General features: G+C 48.0%; 1 protein-coding gene across 2 annotated transcripts in view; it reads left to right on the plus strand.

Annotated features, from left to right (window-relative positions):
• Ice1 (interactor of little elongation complex ELL subunit 1) overlaps positions 1–9,291 on the plus strand; it is a 56,933-nt gene extending 47,642 nt beyond the window's left edge. For both annotated transcript variants that reach the window (XM_006987785.4, XM_042261346.2), the window contains 2 exons: positions 5,928–6,026; positions 8,657–9,291. In XM_006987785.4, the coding sequence (XP_006987847.3) occupies positions 5,928–6,026; positions 8,657–8,868 (311 nt within the window). In that variant the 3' untranslated portion in view covers positions 8,869–9,291. The remainder of the gene's footprint in view (positions 1–5,927; positions 6,027–8,656) is intronic.
• The last annotated feature ends 12,657 nt before the right edge of the window (positions 9,292–21,948 follow it).

Here is a 21,948-nt window from a genome sequence, read left to right on the forward strand (position 1 = left end):
AAGATGCTGCATGGTAGAGTATTTGATTTATAATTCTAGAGGTGATGTGGACACATACACAGAGAGGTTTATAAATTGCTACCAAGTATATTGTGGCCTTTCAGTGTCTAAAATATCGTCGTGGACCTGCAAGATAACGTAGTGTGCAAAGGCACTAGCTGCTAAGCTTGAGGGCTTCCATTCAGTCCTCAGGGGCCACAAACTTGGGACCCTTCCTATAAGCTATCCCAATTAGATGTCTAACAAGAGTCACTTCAGATCATTGTAGAAACTAAAGTCACTGTTTGAGAATTCTGTGAGACCCAGACTCCTCACTGTAAAATCTAGAGCAGGCCCTTACAGTCCTCCCTGGAACCTCAAGGTTTTAGTTTTACTTATTTACTCCTCTTTGCCTGACCTGTGGCAACCTGCTGTCCACTCATCCATGGATCATCAGTAATGCTTTCTGTCCATCAACAACCCTCATACTTTGTTTGACCTGTAGGTGTCCTCCTATCTGAGGAACACGAACCAAAGCCACCCTGGTCTGTTCAAAGAGCTCTTTGGCTAATTAGTTTTTTGGCTAATTAAACTTCAAAGGCAACACTGTTGAAAATAATGTTACCATTTGAGAATGTGCTGTGTGAACAAACCTTATAAGTACATAGTGAGAAATACAATGTCCCTGCTGATTGTCACTGTCTACAAATGTGGTTCTTCCTCCTTGTGAACCTCACACAGTAGTTAGTCCTGCTGTGCTTAGAACATGTATAAAACATCTAAGACAGAAACTTGACTCTGGGTGGGAACGTGCCTTCATGGGAAGTAAGTACAAGTGTGTGTGGTATTATGTTCCCTAATAAGGAAAGACGAAAACCAATGACAGCCAGACTAGAGTCACGGGAGCCAAATCAAAGGATGGCCAGGCACAGGCACGGTGACCCCTGCCCTCTGGGCAGCCTCAGACGTGCTTTGCCGAGCTCCTTGCCTGTTTGACTGTTGTATCCTAGAGCAGGAGGAAGAAGGTAGGGAAAGGGCCTGTGCTGGCAAAGGTCCCATCAAGACGTGGGCATGTGCCGGGGGCCAGTGCCGGGGCCAGTGCCGGGGCCAGTGCCGGGGGTGCTGCTCTCCCTCTGCTGTGACCGACCGCTAAAGTGGGGAGCTTTGTGAGAGGACAGAAATAGGAAAGCTGTTTTCAGCCTGTCAGTGTCTGCTGACCTGGGTGGGTCACACGGGAGGAAGCACTTGCTGATACAGTGACAGCAGGGATAGTCTTTCCTGTTGTGGTTATTCATAGAGCTCGGGTGTGTGTGGGTGTGTGGGTGTGGGTGTGTGTGTGTGTGTGGGTGTGGCATTTTCCCTGGAAGGTGACTTTATGAAGCCACACTTGGTGTGTGCATGTGCACATCAAGTGCGTAACTGTGTGTGCATACCTGTGTGCACGTGTGCTTGTGGAGGTCAGAGGACACCTCGGTGTCATGTCGGGATGTCATCTACTTAGTGGGTTTCGTTTATTTTATTCTGGGTTTTTGAGACATTTTCTCTCACTGGACTGAAATTTGCAAAATTATCTAGGTTACCTGACTATCAAGATCCAGGGGTCCAGCACTAGGGTTGCGGCACCCCAAACTGTGAGTTCTGGGGATCACACTGAGCCACAGTTGAAAATGGGGATTTTGATGTTCTTGTTACAGTGATTGTGTTCTGTGTTTGTTACTGCAGTGAGGGGGCAGTCAGGTGGATGCGGTTTTGGTGGTCGGTGGCCTTGTGCCTCTGTGGTTCTTACAGGAGGGCTGCTCCAAACTGCCCAAGAAACTTGTCCTGTCCTAAGATAGAGAGCCAGGCTCTGCTGCTTCTCCAGCTGGTTCTGCACAGCCTCGCAGGGAAGCTTGTCTTGAGGAAGATGGGGAAGTGTCGCAGTTGCTCTGAACAGGACAACAGGCACTTTGGGTTCGATGTCACCAAATGCTTTTAGACCAGCTACTCATATTATGTAAGCACTTGCACTAAAGGTGCCTCATGGAAAGGCTAGTTCTCTAGTAAGTCAGGAAGAACATGCTGGAATTTTTATCCCAGAGCCAGAATACCATCAATTATAGGGACAAAACTCCATTTGTTCTTTTGTGAGATTAAGGTGAGTTTATTTTTTAAATCTTAAGTCTTCTGGCTTTCAAGAGAGAGGGATTTAGAGTAATGTAATCTTAAATAATAGTTACTATAATTGTTATGGACAAGAGTTATTTATTAATACATACCTGGCAATGCCATATAATGATAATTCATAAATACATAATACGTCCTTTGAAGAATGGATAGCCATCTTCAGTCCAGATTATGTTCTGTAATGAAAAACAAGCTTTCTGTCCGTGTGCAACATGGTATAATACTGAACTGAGCAATAAACTTGGCTGTTAGCCATATTCAGTTCTTAGGTAGGATTTGCTCCAGCACACCTTACCAGTAGTGTTGGAGATCATCCAGGAAAGTGGGGGAAGACCTGATGTGCCAGGGGTTTGCAGATGTCTTAGAGCTGATGCCTGCATAGCTTGAGCTTTGGACAGAGCCACTGACTGAGTGTGGGTGGCAGAGCCAGGACAAGTGTGTGTAGCACTAATTGTTAGAAGGTCTTATTAATAAAAACAAATCCGGTGCCAGTTATTGGGATGAATGCTGGAAGATCAGAGAAGCAGAACAAGCCATAGCCAACCTCACCTCACCAGTTCCTCACCTGATCTCGTTTCCTCAAACTGGAAAGTCTCTGTGTCCTCATCTGAATGGATCTCAGCTGAACTGCTGCTCAAAAGCCTAAAAACTTGACCAGCTCTAGTTCCTGGTCCTCACACCTTATATACCTTTCTGCTTCCTGCCATCACTTCCTGGAATTAAAGGCGTGAGTCACCATGCCTGGCTGAAATTAACTGATGTGAGGTAGACCATGAATTTAACATCTGTTTTACGTATGTGGAGTGTATCCCATACGTAACTACTGTTTTCTTTATATTTTTAAAGTCCCTTGTTGAAATTGGTTGTAATGTATATGTCATATATGGCTCAGGGTATGTGTCATCTGCTGGCTTCTCATGGGTGATAACAGGATAAGCCATTGTATCAGAGCCATTTGGAGATGTTACAACCTCTATGGTCTTGTCCTTCTGTTTATTAGTTCCTTTGTCATGTTTACTGAGAGTTTTTCCAGGGCTTGCAAACGAGCACCTAGGGTCTGTTCTAGGGAGTAAACCTCCTCTCTTGCAAGGGACTCCAGATTTCTCATGGAATCATGGAATTTTTTATATTCTTTTGAAACACATGATTCCATTGACCTTATCTTATCAATTAACGATAATCTTTCTTTCTTATATAGTGTCTGAGTAGCCACAACTTCACTCTGGAGAGTTAGTGTTCTATCCACTAAGTATTCATATTTATTATCAATAAAATCAATTTTGGGTACAAGCCTGTTTTGTAAATCCTGATTAGCAGATTCCAGAGAAAGAATCTTTTTGTGTAAGCCTTCATTGCTATCTTTTAAAGCCTGTATAAGTCCCAATAATGACTTATCTTTGTTCTTGTTATTAAACCAGTGTTTGGACACTGTGTGAATTATTACGATGAATGCCAAAATGGTACAGGCCAGATATGCCTTAGGAAGGTCGTATATTTCCAGGAAGATGTCATCCATCATACAGGCGAAAAGGTTTTTAAATTCTTGTGAGGTAATGTTGTCGGCCATATTACAAGAATTACTCAAAATTTATTAATCAATTTTAAGGTTTAAAATTATCAAGTACTTTTACTTGAAACAATATGCTTGTTTGCTTAGTTTACCTTTTGTGATTTTGGGGGTGTAGTAGCACTTTTCAGCCAGCAGGTGGCATTGGTACAGCTCCAAAGTAGGGCCTGCTGGCGACCTTGGCTGACTGTAGCTGAAGGCAGGAGCTGAGAAGGTGGAAGCCTGAGCTGGCACTCAGGGAGGAGGGGAATGCCTCACTCACAGTGGAATTTTGCTGGTCTCGGGGCTAAGCTAGGGAACTGAGAGTGGACTGGCTGCTCCCTTTTTTGGGAATGGAACCGTCTAGGCATTCTCTGGTTATATGGAACTTTGCAGGCGGGTTTAGGTACTCGCCAGCCAGGGAGGAGGCTGAGGGTGGGAGCCACCCAGGCCTTTGGAATTTGCCCCACATTGGGCGCCAGATATTGGTGAAATTATTAAGGCCACTCCACGTAGTTAAAAAGAGATTTTTTTAATGGAGTAACTTACAAATGAAGGGATAGGTAGGTTGAGGGTTCTGGGAAAGACCAGCATAGTCCGGTGGTGTTCTCTGGAAAACTCTCCTTGGTCCACCTCTAGCGTCCGGCTCCCAGCAGGAAGAGAACACAGTGCATCCCATCTCGGGTCTTCAGGGCCCTCCCTTGGCCCTGCCTTGTAGGCGTGACAGTTACCGAAGCCTTAATGGGGGTTGGAACTTCCAGACCAAAGCTGGAATGGCTACCCACTACACTTTTTCTTAGATCTTCATCCTGTGCTGTGTTGTCTGGGGTGAGGGAAAGAAGTGACTCTTATGCCGGGCGGTGGTGGCGCACGCCTTTAATCCCAGCACTCGGGAGGCAGAGGCAGGCGGATCTCTGTGAGTTCGAGGCCAGCCTGGTCTACCAAGTGAGTTCCAGGAAAGGCGCAAAGCTACACAAAGAAACCCTGTCTCGAAAAACCAAAAAAAAAAAAAAGAAGTGACTCTTAGTGGGGTAGTGGTGGTGACGCCTGTAGGGCCGGCACTTGGGAGGCAGATGCCAGCAGTGTCTGAGTGCCGGGACAGCCAGGGCTGCACAGAGAAACAAAGCGAGAAAGGAGATGATTTGTACAGAAATGTCACTGATGGAAGTGGGGAACAGGAAGAGTGTTTCAATGGCCATTTCAGGTATTTCCAGATATCCTCTTGGTTTTCCCTGAGATGGGGTCTTGTGGCTCCTGTTGACGTAGTAAGTTCTTGAAGTTAGTTGTGAAACCTGAAATCCACCAGTCCAGCTTTCATGGTAAAGAATCCATTTGCCCACTTTCAGTTGTGGTATGCAATGTTCCCCTGGAAGCAGTTGGTTAAACACATCTTCCAGATGCCATCACTACCCAAATACACACACAAGGTCATGTTAGAGGGGAACTTAGTCTGGGCAAGCTCCCAAGCTAAGGTGGCTGGTGGGAGTTGTCGGTTCTGCCTTTGACTCAAGCTCCCATGTCACCCTTGCCCATGGTGGTGACTTCTTCAAGTTGTATTTGTATTTTTGTATTTGAGAACACATCTCCCTTTACCAAGTGGCTCTGGCTTATTGGTGAACATGGCATGGGGCAGGATGCCTGGCTGCGCTCACAAGTCACCTTTGGGCACACGTCACAGCAGCCCGTGTGCTCAGGGTGCTGTGTTTACATGCGCTCCTGTGACCTCCCACGTCACACGCGTGTGCACCACGATCCAGGTTGGATGCAGGTAGCTGTGCCTGCTCCTCAAGCACATGTTTAGTGAGATTGGCATAAGCACTAACTGGGGAGAATCGCCTCGTCCAGTGGGACCCGCTGTCTTTGCACTCAGAGCTTCTTGTGTTAGTGGCAGGCCTTTTGACTGTGGCTGCTGCTCTGTCGTCAGAGTCTGTCAGTGCGGCCATAGCCTTCCTTCTCTGTTAACCTCGTAAAGGTATCTCTCTCTCGTCTTGCCGGTGGTGACCGCTATGTAAGTTCCATTGCTGCATCGCCACCTGTCGTAGTTGGCAAAAGCACTAAGGAGCATCGTGCTTGAGCTCTGCGGCCTCAGCGTCTCACTGAATGCTGGCTTCCGCTACAGTCCAGGATCTTCAGGCTTAAACTATACCGTGTTAAATGAAAGGAAACATGAATTTACAGTTTTAGGAAGTATTATCCAGCATTTACTGAATTCTCCTTACACTGTATTTTGTTTCTCCAGGTCGATTAGGCCAGTTGGGTTTGAAGGAAGGATTTCCAACTGCCGTGAAGAATATCAGCTCGGTTATTGGTATGTTCATACAACATGCTCAGGATGAAGGTAAGACTGGCTTTCGTGTCTCTTAAGCTGTTCTCCTGCATGTCGTGAGGACATGAGCCAATGCCCCTCCAAACTGAAGATCATGTGGTTTTGATTTTCATAGTGTATTGTTTCTGCAAGGGTCAGTTTGTGCTACTGAGCTGTACGTCCTTGAAAGAAGGAACTCTGCTCATGGGGCTGGTACCCTGCCATCCGGGAGGCATTTTGAGGATGGCTCACCACCTCTCACCCATGCATAAGCACAAAACACCTGCTGCTTTCTTAGGTAGGTAGTGTGCTAGTTAGTTTTATGTCAACTTGGCACAAGCTAAAGTCATCTGAGAGGAGGGAACCACAGTTGAGAAAATGCCTGTGAGGCTGCCTGCTGCAGCTGTGTCCTCAGGGAAAGCAGCGGGACAGCGTGAGGTGAGTGTCCTGCAGTGCAGTGGGCCCATGTGCTGGCCTGATGCGCCAGGCCTGTGGACGACAACAACCTGTCAATGCTTTCTCTGAGGCACTCTGACCAGGCACCTACAGCGAGAAGTCCACAGGAGTCTGCTTGAGGAGCACTAGGGAAATTTATTAGGACAAATTGAGGAAATACACTCAGGAATACAGAACTGAGTAGACAGCTGACGTCGTCCTCTGATCTGACCGGGAGCCAATCCCCCTGGCAGTTGAACCACACCGGGAACAGGCATCCGGGAGAAGGGGCTCGTGACCCCTCCCTTCCCTTTAAGAGGTCAAGTACAACGGCAAGAAGCACCGCCTCCTTCAGGCCCTGTAGCCCGAGGTCATGGTCGGAGCAAATACACTGCAGGTCCTAAGGCAGTGTCTTCTGCTCCGTAGGAAAATGCTCTTGACAACAGTTTTGTGCATCTTGACATACAGAGAGTAGTCAGGATCATAGCCGATGAGTCGTCTTGGCAACACGTGCAGCCTGGACTGTTGCGGTTGCAGGTGTAACTGAGAAGCCATGTATCACGGGACACTGCCCAACCTCATTACATGCATCCTAGACTCCGTGGAGGTAGAACGGCACTGTCCTGGTTTCATACTCTAAGTCACGGAGGGAAGAAGAGTCTGTTGTTGCAGGCCTGTGTGCTGCGGTCTGGGAAGTCTGCACAGGGTCACAGGTGCATCATTAAGGCTGTTCTGAACACCTCATTCCTATCTCCCTGAGCCCCGGCCCCAAAGGGAGCCGTAGTCTGTGCTTTTCTTGAATCTTCAGCTCAGGAGAGAAATCCTTTTAAAGAATTTCGGTTCTCCTATACAGTAGAACTAACATTTAGACACATGGATTTCTCTGGTGTTTGTCTCCTGCTTGAAGAGCAAAACTTTCCAGAGCTGCCCTTGGCAGAGAGAGAGTGAGCATCACTCCTATTCCAAAATCTAAAACTTTCTGGGCACTGACAAAATACGGTAGCTATAAAATTCCATGCCAAGAAACTGCTTAGTACATGAAAATATTAAAATGCTGTGCTAAATTACCTTTGCTGTGTATGGAAGGCACACAGGGCCATAAATGAAAGTCATGGTTGGACCTGAGGACATGCATTGGAATGAGGGACACTCAGCCTGAAATTGTGCTTTGCCTTCTTTATCCCTGCCTTGCTCGTAGAAGGTAGAAGATAGTGGGGTGTGGTTAATAATGAACTTTTGCTCCTCAATAATTTAAATTTCAATGAATGATATTAATTAAATTATGAATTAATAAGCTGTTATTAAAAATTAAGTTTTTGCCATGATAGGGATAATAGCTGTATGACTAAACTAGCTCTGACACATAGGCCTGGAGTCACAGTGGCATTGGAGTCACACTGGCCTTGAAGTCACATTGGCCTTGGAATTTCACTGTCTTGGAGTCACATTGGCCTTAAGTCACACTGACCTTAGAATCACACTGACCTTAGAATCACACTGGCCGTAGAGTCACACTGGCTTGAAGTTACACTGTGGCATTTCACTGGCTTCAGAGTCACACTGAACTTGAATTCATATTGGCATGGAGTCACACTAGCCTAGTATCAAATTGGCCTTAGGGTCACACTGGCCTGGAATCACCCTGGCCTGGAGTTTTACTGGTTTGTACACTGACCTTAGAGTCTCACTGGCCTTGGGTCACATTGGCCTTACAGTCATACTGGCCTGGAGTTATAGTGGTCTGGATTCCTACTGGCTTGGAGTCACACTGGCCTGGAGTCACACTAACCTAGAGTTACACTGGCCTGGAGCCACACTGGCCGAGTCACAGTCTCATCTGCTGTCAGCGTGGCACAAGATAGGCTTTTATTTAGTCTATTTTGTCATGATTTTCATGTCTGTGTCCACTTAGAGACAGCACTGGAGGATGTTTGAGTTTTATGCTAGTTGGTTGTTTCAGGATCCATGTGTCTTTACAGCTTCATCTGGGCAGAGGTGCTCCAAAGGCCTGAGGACAGCCATTGCTCAGATGTACAAGGAGCTCTTTTATTTTTCATTTTGAGACGGGTCTTGAATGAACTTTTTTATTGGGAGACATTTTCTTTGGAATTTTCATTGCTGGCAGAAAATAATCTCTATCTTAGTAAGTCCTGTAGGTCCCACATGGGGATTCCGAATAACTGTTTTCTTTGTTGCTGTGTTAAACCTGATTTGACATTTCTTTTCAGATATCCCATGGGGTGTACAGCTTGCAGCTGTTTATGCCCTTTGTGACTTGAGTCCTAGCAATCCAGCAGAGATATCCCGGATCCTGGAAGCTTGGCGGACACAGACTTCCAACACCATTCCATCTGCAATCGTCAGCTGCCTGGAAGAAGTTGGATCCCTGGGTGTTGAGCGCTCAGCTGGCCCCGCAAACACAGGAGACTCGGCACCCTAAGAGCTGGGCTTCAGCTCCCCGAGATGAGAAGGTCACCTGAAGGTCATGGTCACTGTGCAGAGAAGTGCCTTGACACCTCTCATTGTGAAGGATTGACCTGCCTTTAGCTAACTGAGGTCCAGCGGAGAAAGGCATACAGGCTGCCGCAAGGCTCTCACGTGGACTGTGCACCGATGGCCAGGCTGGGGCAGCAGCGGAGCCCTGTGGGCTGTGTACAGAGGGGCAGCTCTGGGGGGTGTGTGTGCATCCAGACAGTGCTGTCCATGATGTGTCTCACATTGGATGATATTCCACTTCCGGAATTTTTGTATGTGTATATAGATATGGGTTTAATAACTTACTGTGATTCCGATTTGTCTTATATTCATCATTTCTTAAAACTCTTGTATGTGTTTTTATAATAAAAAATAAAAGCAAGCCATATACACTGTTGTTCTGATTAGTTATGTGCGATGCTCAGTATCTCATGTCTGGTGGGGATGAAGATGTCTCCCCGATTGTGGAGTCAAATGGTTCTCTGTAGGCTTCGCTGATCCTTTATAATTGATGCCTGTAAAATCGCATTGACAATGATTCTGGTGACTCACCCTGTTCATTAAGTAGCTTTCACAAACATGAATGAGCGGTTGCTCCTTGGGAAGCTCTTCTTTACTGCCTCCTGCCTGTGCTGTGGGCTGGAGTGGGGTGCTCAACAAGCCTGCGAAGACATTCTCAGCTCTCTGACCTGTGACTGAGAGAAATCTAAGTCATCACCCACCCAGCCTGGGTAAAGTGAGCGCAGAGAAGGAGCAGAGATGTCAGCATGAGATACGTGGGTCAACTGAGGAGGTGAACGTGGAGGACCCAGAAGGAGGGCATCAGCCTAGAAGAGGGAAAGGTAGCATCCTTCCCCGTGCCGGAGAAGCCCTGCCGAGTGCTGGAAAGTGCCTGGTCCCAGCGGAAAGCGGTTGTCCCTGCGATCCTGCTTGAGAGCAGCCGGCAGAGCTAGGCCTGGACTACAGGTCTCGGTGGAGTCCTGGGCTCCGACGGTGTGATGGCGGCTGTTCACTGGGGCTACTCTAGGAAAGGAGGCTCAGCGAGTACAGACAAGAGCGGACTGACCAGGACCTCACAGCCCGGGCGGGGCCTCAGGGGACAGGTGCAAGGCACTGTGGGTGGCCGTGCAGGTGGTCAGGGAGATGGGTTTCAAGCCTGACCCAGAGGCAGGGACAACGTGCTGTGGAAGTGTCTGAGGACCAGGGTACTGAGCCCCACTAGGTTAAATGGTCAGGAATAGGTGCACAGGCTTGTTGGTGGGGGGATCACAGATGCATGCTTTCCCTTTGCCTGGTGAACAAGGTGTCCAACCATTGGTGGCCTCAGGGAGCCTCTATAAGCAAAATTGTATTAGAGGTCAGGGCAGAGATTTGGGGAACAGTAGCTGAAGGAGGCAAGTGCTTCCTTGACTCATCTATATTCATAGCACCCCATCTCCCTTCCCCTCCCCTTTGTCCCATCTCTTTCTGCTTCTCTAGAGAGAACAGGAGCTTCCCCTAAGGCCTCCAGGAAGGGACAGAGTAGAAAAAAGTGCAGTGTCCCTGTGCTAGATGGGAAGTGAGGCGTCAGTGGTGGGGTGGCCTGTTGAGATAGAGCAAGCAGGGAGCGAGACCAAGGGGGCACGCTTTGCATGCCAGGGGAGTCCAGTGGTTGAGCACCTCTGGAAGTTTCTGTGGACAGTGGCATTTTCCAGTCTAGTCGCACCAGCTCCAGCTCGGGCTGCCGTACTTCTTCTATCCGTGGCACATCTACAAGGACAGAAGCCGCCCATAGTGCTGTGTGGCTCTGTTGGGGTGAGGCAGCTTCGGGCTGACACTGATTGCCGGTGCCCAGCAGAATGCAGGCGGAGGCTTTTATCATCTGAACTGAAAGGTGGAGCTGGGTCGAGTCACATGGGCATGACTGCTGGTCCTCTGTGGTCGGGAGCTGACCTGTCAGGAGTAACAAGGTCATGGTGCAATGTGTCCTTGAAGCTGTTGTACTGGCCCAGTGAAGGTGGTCGTTTTGTTTTTTCCTCATTATTTGTATAAAAATAAAATGTGGCTGTGCAATTTATCAAATGCAACTGTGGCAGGGGAGTGTTTTTGAATTGTGGCCACGAGGGGGCGCCGCAGACCAGCGCATGGGCAGAGGCGGGTTACTAGGAGTCTGCCCATCATCAGGAAAGCCCTCTTCCACTCCTAGGCGACTAGTTTGCGTGCCTAGGCCCATTGTTTCCACAGTACGTGGCAGGTGGAAGGGGGTGGATGACAAGGAAACAGGTACAAATAATTTTTAACTGTTCAGTCAAATCCTCGTTGGTGATTTCTAAAGATAATCATAAAATAAAATGCTTTGGGGTGAAAGCAAACGTGTCCAGGTGGGTTAACGGCTGTGGCGGTGACCGGGGTGGGCAGGGCAGACGTGGCACTCTGGCCTGACTCATGAGCAGCACAGAGCCATCCAGAGGACAAGGGCTTCTCATCAGTCTTGGGCGTGCACTCCTGTGGGAAGCATTTGGAATGTGAATAGCGGCTATAAATGTGAATTATCCACTTGGTTCCTCGAGGCAGAGAGGCAACAATTTTAATGAGATGGTTCTAGAGATTGATTTTTCTAGAGCCAGGGAGGAACCAGTGTGTAAGCCATTTCCTTTCTGCTTCCGTCTACCTGTCTGACACTGTGGTGAGTGTGATTGTGAACCCTGGACACTCCCTGTCCTGCCTGCCAAACAAAATATTAACATGTTTTTACATCAAGAGATTGACATCTTAATGTTTGTATGCTGGGCCACCACTCTTGGGGGGTCAGTTTATTTACTGCTAGTAAATAATTCTGATTGCAGATGAAGATGGATGTGAGTCACTGGCCAAGGAGGGTTCTGTGGAAGGATGTTAGGTCTTCAGCAGGCTCAGTGAGGATCACCCCTGGGTGTCTCATCCCGGTGCCGACCTCTGTACTGAGAGCCCCAGCCACACCCCATTTCTTGCTGGGAGCTCACGGCAGCCTAGATCTCTGAGGGACGAAGACTGTGAAGATGTCTGAGTAGGTTCAGTGGAAGCCTCACATCAGATGGAGACTGAACCACCTAATGCAGAGGAACATGTCAGTGTCAACGAAGGAAGGACAGTCAACGTTAGCCAGCGACTGATGTTAAACTGGATCAGAAAAGACTGACCGTTTTCTCTCTCACATTGGGACAAGACAGAGACACCATTCAGCATTGTTCTGGATTCCTAGCAGAGGAATCAGACTGGCAAGAGAAGGAAGAAGCAGTGAGACTGGAAAAGAGGAAGGTCATTGTCACTGCAGATAATGTGACCTTAAATAAGGACCTCCAAAAGTGTATTGGGACTAAAGAATTCACAAAATCTCAGAACAAAGAAAACAGCGTTGAAAATTCAGTAGTGTTGCCTTTGCCAACTACAAGATCTCTGGAACAAATCAGGACAGCAATGCTATTTACAATAGCCACCAAAACAGACACACAGATTGGAAGGTTGCCCCTTGTTCATGGACTCTAAGAACCACCACTGTAGAAACCGCTGGAATCCACTGCAATCTCGGTCAAATGGCAGCCTTCACAGAACTGTACAAACACTAGTCTGAACTCTGCATAGAACCATAGAGACCTCCAAATAAGAAAGCAGTCTGAGCATAAAGAACAATGTACAAGGAAGGCATTGTGCTGCTGAACCTAGAACACTACAAAGCTGTGCTACTTAAAACATCATGGTGCCGATGTAAAAACAGACTCTCGGATCAATGAGGAAGTCCCCAGATAAGCTCACATCTAAATCAGCTGAACATCAACACAGTTATAAAAGAATATGCAATGGGAAAAAGTCAGCAAAATGTGCTGGGAATTGAATATCCACCTTTCACTAGTTTAAAGAAAAAGAATTGGAAGCCATAAAACAAGACAAGCTATTCAAGGAAACGAAAATGCTTCAGGGTACTGGAAGAGGTGGGGCTCTTGGGGGGCTAGTGTTTTGTTTTCTCTTTACCAGATCTCAAAAGCATAGGCAAACAAAAAGGAAAGCTGGGTAATGGGAATCACATCAAACTGAAACGCTACTTAGCGATGAAGCAGCCTGAAGAAGCAACATAGAGAATGGAAGACATCACCTGCAGAGTGTACATCAACCCGGGCTAATGTGGAGTGCGCACAAGGAAGTGTGAAGAGTAGAACAGGAGTGAACAGTGGGATTAGTTCCTTTTCCCATCACCAGGGTAAAAACGCTGGACAAGAAGCAACGTAAGGGAGAAGGGGAGTATTTCTGCTGCAGCAGTCCTAAGGGACAAGTCCATCGAGGTGGGGGAGGCGTGATGTCAGGAGGGTGAAGTCGCTGGTCATATTGCATCCACAGGAAGCAAAGGGTGCTCAGTGCTTAGCTCAGCTCACACTTGTGAACCCCCAGCTGGTAGAAACGGTGCCAGCCGCATTTAGACTCTGTCTTTCCATCTCAGCTAACCTCATTAATCTAGATCTCTCATAGACACGCCTAGAGATCTGTTTCCATGGTGATTCTGAATCCCATCAAATGGACAATCAAGATTAATCATCACACCCATTAAAAATGGGCAAGCTGCCTAATGTCCCTCAGAAGACATGGGAATGTCTGATAGATACATGATAAAATGCTAACTACTAATCGCCAGAAAAATGTAGGTCGAAAGTCATAGGAAGCTGTCTGTCTCTCTGTCCCAGTAAGTGTGTCTGTTGCCAGTGAAACAGGGTAATGGGGCCGAGGAGTGCGGCTGAGAGAGAACCCTGCCACACGAACTTGGAGCTAATGCTCCAGTGAGGATGGTCTCAACTGAAGCACAAAGCACTCCTGGGGCATATGGCCAAAGACAATGGAGTCAGCATGTTGCAAAGACATCTGCACCCCCATGTCCACAGCAGCACCAGTCACAGCAGCCGGGAGCCACAAACAGCCTGTGTGTCCTCCCGCTGATGGACTGATGTGCAATCCAACTGTAAATGCACGTGAGAGAATATGATGTATGCACACAAAGAAGGCATCGTGTTGCTGTGACTGGAGAGAACTGGATATTGTGGTAAGTGAACTTAGGCACAGAAAAAAAAAAAAGCACCATGAAGATGTCTTGGAGATATAGAAATGTTGCTCTTCTGGAAGCTGAGAGTAAAATGATGGTGACCAGAGATTAGGGGTAGTGCAGGGAGGGAGAGTGCCCTCTAGTGAGCAGATGGATTCTAGGAAGAGGTTCTGGTCCGCAGGTGGCTTACAACAGAGGGTGACAAGGTGTGTCTCTGACTTATCCAAACATTGTACAGTGTACACTTACACCACACAGTTTCTCATACATGTGACTATCTTACAAATTAAATTTTTAAAATATTAACCAACACCTCCTGGGAAGTCAGAATCGAGTCCTGTGGTGGCAGCTGTTGGTTCTGTTGAGAGCAGCGAGGACCTCTCCCAGTGGGCTGGTCATCAAGGGATCCCTTAGGAAAACCAAATACGACTTCAGAATGCAAACATGTTCCTTGGGTGACGCTATGAGGCAAGTTTGCCAAAGAAACCAGTGTGTGCTGCCTGCTGCAGGGCCGCCTGCGTGGTGATGACTGTGCATCCACCCCCGATGGACACTGAGGTGTGGCTTACGCAAACAGTATCCGTTCGGAATGTCTGTACCAGGCATGTGGGAAACCTGCCGAGGTAACCTGCAGTTAGCCGAGCACAGAGGGCCAGAGCACTCCTTCCTGGCCCTTTCTGCTTTGCATTGGCAGAGACTGGAATCCAGCCCTTATCACACAGGCCATTATCCAGGGTCGTATTTCCAGTGCATGTGAGATGTTTGTGAAACTTGTTTGGTAATGAGAAAATAAATTTTCTGAGTTTTGATACGGTTTTGTGCATCTGATATTTTCTGGGAATTTTGTACATCGCTTCCACCCCTCCCTGTCCCTCCTTACCCCTCTCCCAACACACACACAGTGCTGTATTCTCTGCATCTGAACTGGTGTGTCCCTCTCTAATAGGCTCAGTTACTTCCCCAATGAAGGGTGAGGACGTCAGGCACTCGTGCAGGTATAGAGCAGGCAGACGTCATGTGGCTTAGGGAGTGGCAGCAGTGACTCCCAGGCTCAAGGTCTCTCCAGCCCTGGCAGCTGGCTAGCTTTATGACGTCAGGCATGGACCCCTTCCTGCTGAGCAGGTCTTAGTCCACCGAGACAGCTGTTCCCCAATGATGCATCTACAGTGCAACCCCTAAACCTGAGTCTTCGTTGGGCAACTCACTTGTAAAGAAGAACCTGGGCATTGGGCGGGAAATGAAGCAGGATGTAAATCCAGAAGGCAAGCTCTCTTTCATGTTTCCTCTCATTCTTCATATGCACGTCCCCATTTAAATGCACTCAAGAAAAAAATCAGTGCCTCTGGGGACAGGTCACATTCTTCACAAGTTGCATATCATGTCCTGTTCATTCAAATTCTACATTATGGCCAGGCTAGCACACAGAAAGGAGTTATGAATATGGAAATCTCAAAACACATCCCTGTACCTGGCTGTCCAAGGCTTTTATTTTGTTTCGTTTTAAATTATTGTTAGTTCCATGCAAGCCTTTTTAGTGGAAAATCTGCTGAAACCATAAGGCCTTGGCAACCTTGTCTTCCCAGCAGGGGGTGCTCCGCACCTTGGTCATGAGGCCGCTGCTCAGACACATTTAGAAACAAAAGGTCTTTGAAATCAACTCCATCCTCCTTTAGAAATGCCACCCTGATTTTTATGTACGCATTTGCTGTGTTAGGGATCAAACCCAGGGACCCTCACATATCAGGAAAGGTTCCTCCATGGCTGCAGCCCCAGATGTGAAGAATTTCCTCAGAGGTAAAGCCAGTATGGCCAGGCCTGTAAAGAGCCAGGGAGGGACCTCAGAGGCTCCAGGTGCCCCCTTAAGAATGGTTACAGTGCCGCTTACCTGGAATTCTCACCGACGGGGAGGCCTCCAGGTAGCGGAGGAGCGGGCAAAGGCCTCTGACTCCAGCTGACCCCTGACGTTCTGGATGCTCAGCTCAACCCATGGTGTAGCAAAGATGAAGCAGTCCGTGTGAACCACAAATAATTTGACATGCAGTCTTACTCTGTGGCCTAGGCTGTCCTTGAAGTCACTGTGGAGTCCAGACTGGCCTCCTGCTCTCGTTGCTCCCGCTTCAGCCTCCGGAGTGGACTGTAGGTGTGAACCACCACACCCGGCCACAAGGACTCTTTTGCTAAGTGTCGTTCAGGACTCTGTGTGGGTCTTAACATCCACACAAAATGCCTAGTCCTGATGTCCCGTTGCACAGGGAGAGTCTGACATGGCATCTCAGCCCAAGGGCTGCTAACTCCCAGAGCTGGCAAGCATGCTGCCGGAAGGGGGAGGTGTCTGTTGCCTTGTTTTACCTTCCTTACCTTTGCTCTGTGTCTGTGCACCAGTGAGTGGAAGTGAGCCAGGATTTGCACTCTTGGTTACTGTTAAAGTGGTTATTGGCTGCAGTTCAGTGAGCTCCACAGCCTCTCTGCTGGAGAGAAAATACAAAGCCTCTCAACAGGGAACGTTACACCTCTGTCTTCCTCGGGGCAGACTGTTATCGTCAGTACTACACCTGCTTCTAGAGCCCGAGGCACACGCCGACTAGACTCGGACACCGGTGGCAGCAGAGTCTCCCGAGAAGCACTTGCTGCAGAGCCGGCCTTTGAGAATTCACAGCCCCAAGGTGTTCACCAACGATAAGATGTGTTTCTGGGGTCGACGTCAAAGCATGTCGTGTTAACTACACAAGGGTGTGGGGAGGCCAGCCTCGCTTGGTAGCCATGCCCGGCCTCATCTCCTGGGAATAGAAAGATGCTGTCGATCCCGACCAGCTAAGCAGGATTGGGCCAACCTCGAGAGACAGACTGGTTCCACAAAGGCAAGAGCTGCCAGTTTGCTTGCCTGCAACCCCCGATGCCCGATGGTCCTTCACACAGGCCTGCCGAGGTGACTTCACCATGGAAACATCCCTGCAGCATATGAGTTAGACATGTGACAGGCAGGGGGACACAGACAAGGCCTCTCTGTCTTTGCAGAAACGGCCTTCTCCTCATGCCTCCTGCTCATGACCCTGTCGTGTGTGCCAACATGAGGTGTGTCCTTCCCCCGACAGAGGACGCCTTCTTCCTAAAATAGATCACACCACATCTCAGGGCAGCTTTGCACAATTCCAGAGGCGGACCGGCACTTTGCTTTTAAATTACTCATTCTTACGCAGATTTAATCCATCAAACATTTATTCACAAGATTCCTAAACAGTAGTTAACGGTGTCTAGTCATTTTAGGACATAATTATTTCTTCCCTCTGATTAATTTCAAATTAGAAATGAAGGTTGATACTTTTATTTTTCAAATTATTTGAAGTGAGATGTGGGCAGAGAGTTTTGTTTTGTTTTGTTTTGTTTTGTAGAAATAATACATTTTTAAATTCAGCCTTATTCTGCTCGAAATGTGCCTCATTGATAAAGATTGCCCTGACATTCACAAGGCCATGGGCATGGTCCTCAGTACTGCTAAATACGTACATAAATCAACCACCATCTACATCCACCTAACCCTTACAGATACTGCAATACAGGCTGCAGAGAAATCACTTAGGCGATGGTGCCAACCTGTCCCTTCTGGTGCTCTGCACAGCGGACTTGGTGATGGCCAGGTCCCTTAGCTGACAGGATGGGCCTCTTCTCTTATCCAGAGTCTGAATGAGTGCTCTATGCGTGGCCATGCGGCGCCTGAGCATCGTGGTTGGCAAGAGGACTGAGCGAGGCGGAGGAGGGGAGGAGGGGAGGAGGAGAGGAGGGAGGAGGGGAGGAGGGGAGGAGGGGAGGAGGGACTCCCACAGGGACTCTGCCCGCAATGCTGAGCAGCAGATGGTGAGTGTGCCCTGCTCAGGTGAGCTGGCAGAAGCGAGGCTCTCAGAGGTGAGAAAGGACAGGACAGCTCCCAGCACAGATGGGGTGCTGGAGCTGTTCGCTCTGGTTGGGAAAGGGTTGGGGGGATGGACAAGTACCGCGCTGTTCACTGAGCTGCACCCTTGACTCAGCAGGAGCTGGATGTGGTGGTACAGGCTGGTAACCCTGAAACTCAGGCTGGAGGGGGCGGAAATATTGGGGGTTCAAGGCTGGCTGGGGTATGTGAGACCTTGACACCCCCCCCCCATATACACACAACAAGAAAAAGAAAAAGGAAGATTCTTATAGACAAACTTCCAAGGAACATGGCTTCACCCACCTACAAAATATTAAAACACAAGAAACCAGAGAAAAGGCTGTGAGACCACCAACAGAAACAGCTGTGCACGCGCGGAGTCGAGCGAGTGTGTGTTCTTTATGCATCAGGTTAGAACACAAAGCAGCAGGGAGCTCCGTGTGCTTAAAGGATAATAGGCACATGGAGATGAGAGCGTGCCAGAAGGAGAGACTGAAATTTTTAAGAAGCTTCGAAGGTCATATGAACCTCCTAAAAACACAGACATGCTTCAAATTATAAAGCCAAAAGGCAGTGTAAAACAAAAATCACACACATATATACACACACATAAGAGGGGGAGGAAGGAAGGGTGGAGGGAGGGAGGGAGGGAGGGAGGGGAGGGGAGGGGAGGGAGGGGAGATGCATGGTGAAAGAAAGGAGGGGTAAACACAGTGGAAGATGTCTGGTGTGTGTGTAGACTGTAGAAAATGAAATTGTTCCTTTCAATAACGCAAACTTGATACATAGGTCATACAGCTATATGCTTTTTACAGGAATGTTAGAGCTTGGTTAAAAAAAAAAAAGGAAGTGAACTCGAGTCTAGAAAATGGGCAGCTTCTTCCGAGGCCCAGAACTGCACTCTCTCTTGTAGGTGTGACAGAGGGAGGAGTCTTCTCTGGGCAAGGGGGTATTGTGAATTTTGGCAAGCAATTATAGCACAGGTTATAATTTTGTGGGATCTTCCAAACAGTCAACCAGTCTTGGCACTCTGAGCACAAACAGGAGACCCGAGAGCCTTCTCTCTGGGGAGCAGAAGCCTTGGCTGACAAAGTTGCAGGTGGACAGACAGAGCAAGATCTGCACAAAGGCCCAGAAGGAAAGCTCAAAGTTCCGGCTCCTCGGTCCTGCTGTAAACCAAAGTGAGATGTGTTCTGGCTTGGCAGCTGGTGATTTCGATAGTGCAGAGAAGATTTGGTAATTCTTCATAATCCAAGCATTGCAAAGCAGGAAATTCTGAGCCAGCTTGCAAAGTATCTGAAGGTAACTCTCAATAGAAGCAAATATTTGTCCAAAAGCTCAGAGCCAGCTGGACTACAGACCAAGTTTAATTGAAGTAAAACTTCCTCCGATAACCACCTTCTAATGTCTCAAGGAGAAGACAGCAAATGGCTCACAGAAGCACACCCACTGTGGCTCACAGGTTAGAGTTATATGGCAGGGCTCTTACAGTAACTGGAGCTAGATGAAAGGACCTAGTGAGTAACCTCCGGCATGGTGGAGGATATGTCAGGCCTTAGTCGTTCCTGCATGAAACGGGACATACACTGTTGGAAATGAGGAGTTAATGGGTTCGAGGACAGAGTGACTGTGCAGAAGAATAGTCCCTGTGCTCTGGGGCGGCTGATAAGTATCTGCGCTGCCTTCCTCAATGTTGTTGGTGAATACCTGACAAGGAGCAACTTGAGGGAGGAAGGATTTGTTTTGGCTCTCAGCTCAAGGAGACAGTCCATTGTGTCAGGGAAGCTTGGAGGTAGGAGTGGCCCTTGGCTGCCATGGCAGGAGTGTGAAGCTGCTTCCTCACATCTGTGTGGATCAGAAAGCAGAGAAGGGGGGATGGTGGCTCTCAGCTGTATTTCTCCTTTTCCCTTGCAGGCCCTCAACCCATGGGATGATGTGGACCGCCTTCAAGGCAAGTCTTCCCTCCTCGGTTAATTCCCTCTTTACAGACCCTCACAGACACATGCAAAGTTGAGTCTCATTAATGCCTTAGGCGTTTATCAGCCTGATCAAGTCACCAGTCAAAATTAAGCATGGTAGTGTTAGAGCTGAAATAAAAAGAAGTCATAGAAAGCAAGAAACAAAACTTGGAGGCACAGTGACTCCCACCTGCAATCTCAGCTCTAGAGAGGCTGAGGCAAGGGAATTGCCAGGACAACGAGGCTAATCTAAGCTAGAGAGTCTCAAGACACAAAGACAAACAAATGATAAAGAAAAATAAAGAGCAATAGTAAATAATAACACTTGGATTTATGGAGAAGGTCATGGAATACAGTGCAATGGGGTCTGACATGTTGGGGGAGAAGAACAAGGGAATGGATAGATATTTGATGATATATTACTGAGAATAAAACTGGGGAAAGACATCAATCCACAGATTCAGAACACTCAGAGAATACAAACTAGCACAGACAAAGCTGTCAGGCACACTACGGGTGCCTGCTGGAAACCAGAACCGAACAGCAAACAGTGAGCACCCAGAGAAGAGCAGACACCATGCACAGGGAAGCCCTGAGTTCTCAGCAGACACAGAAGTCACGAGAAACTATGAATAGTCACCTTTAAAAGGCATGTGCCTGTAAACACACACAACCACCAACCTGGAATTCCATATCCTGCAAAAATTGGCTTCAAGAGTAAGGACAAGCCATTCTTCTAGTATTTTCTACTGTGAAATGTGACTTCAGAAATGAAATGACAGAAAGCAAAGGCATCATTGGTTGCCAGTGGTCATAGGTGCTATTGCTTGCAGGTGGTCACAGATGAGTGGAAGGGGAGTCTAGGTCTTGTGATACACAGCACGTGAGAGCCCCCTGCACTGATGGTTCTGCCTGCATTGACTGCATCTGTCCTGATTATGATGCCTGGCTGGGGTTTTGTGAGCTGTGCTCGTGAGGGACATGGGATCTCTCCGGCTGGCAACTGTATATGAATCCTGTTCTCATGGAATAGAATGATTAATTTAAATAAGGCAAAGTGAGCACATGGTCAAAAGATAAAAGTTAAGACAATTTCCCCCTCATCCTTTCTCTCCAAGCATTACTAAAATAATTTCCTTCAGCTGAAGAATCAGTTACATAAATCCAAACCTGATTCTCCAGGAAGCAGTGAGAAGCCCAGAATGGTGGACATTTGTGAATGTACAAGAGCTGAGTAAAGCAAGAGACACTGTTCCCCCCACCCCATTGTGTGTGTGTGTGTCTGTGTCTCTCTGTCTCTCTGTCTCTCTCTTCCTCTCTCTCTGTGTGTGTGTGTGTGTGTGTGTGTGTGTGTGTGTGTGTGTGTGTGTGTTCTACATTCTGTAGAGCACCTCCACCATAGACTGCAGCAGTCTGGGTACTCAGATCCAAGTGTGGCCCCAGCAACTGCCCCTGAATTTCCACACAGCCATCCTTGTAGATTTCAGGTGTGCCAGCAGCCTCCATAAGAAGAATGTGGGAACTCTGTCTCCCCCTTCTTGCCCTCCCCTGTCTCTCTCTCTCCTCCCCCCCCCCCCCCCCCCCCCCCCCCCCGCCCTCCTGTCCACCTGAGGCTTAGAGCGGGTGAGGGGAGGACGCCACCTGCCGAGTGCTTTTGTTGTCGTGATGATCTGGCCCCCGTGCATGGAGCCAGCAGAGCCTGGCCTGAACCCTCTGAAACTGTGCCTCAAAACCCACCCTTCCCCCTTTGCCAGATATTCAGTCATAGAGATGTGAAGTCTGAACACTGCAGTCTGTCTGTGTGTCTGTCATCCTTCCATCTACTGACTGGATCTATCACCTGTCTTGGGTTACGGTTCTCAAGATCCAGACCACCTCTCCTTCCCTAGTTATGGAAGACCTAAACTATCACAGTGACTGGATCCCTTTTGCACCAGTTACTTATTCAGGCTCAGGAAGACAGGTGGCCTAGTGTGAAAGGTCATTTATATGGAAGAAAACATTCCTGAAGTGATTGATGAGCATGTCTCTGAGCTGGCACATTTGAGGACAAAGACATTCATATTTCTGAATCTAGACTTCTGAAACCAGAATGTTGCAGTCCTCATCACATAATTCTTCATGATGTGTATGTTC

This window comes from Peromyscus maniculatus, chromosome 15 (assembly GCF_049852395.1).
Source record: "Peromyscus maniculatus bairdii isolate BWxNUB_F1_BW_parent chromosome 15, HU_Pman_BW_mat_3.1, whole genome shotgun sequence".
NCBI classification, from domain to species: domain Eukaryota; kingdom Metazoa; phylum Chordata; class Mammalia; order Rodentia; family Cricetidae; genus Peromyscus; species Peromyscus maniculatus.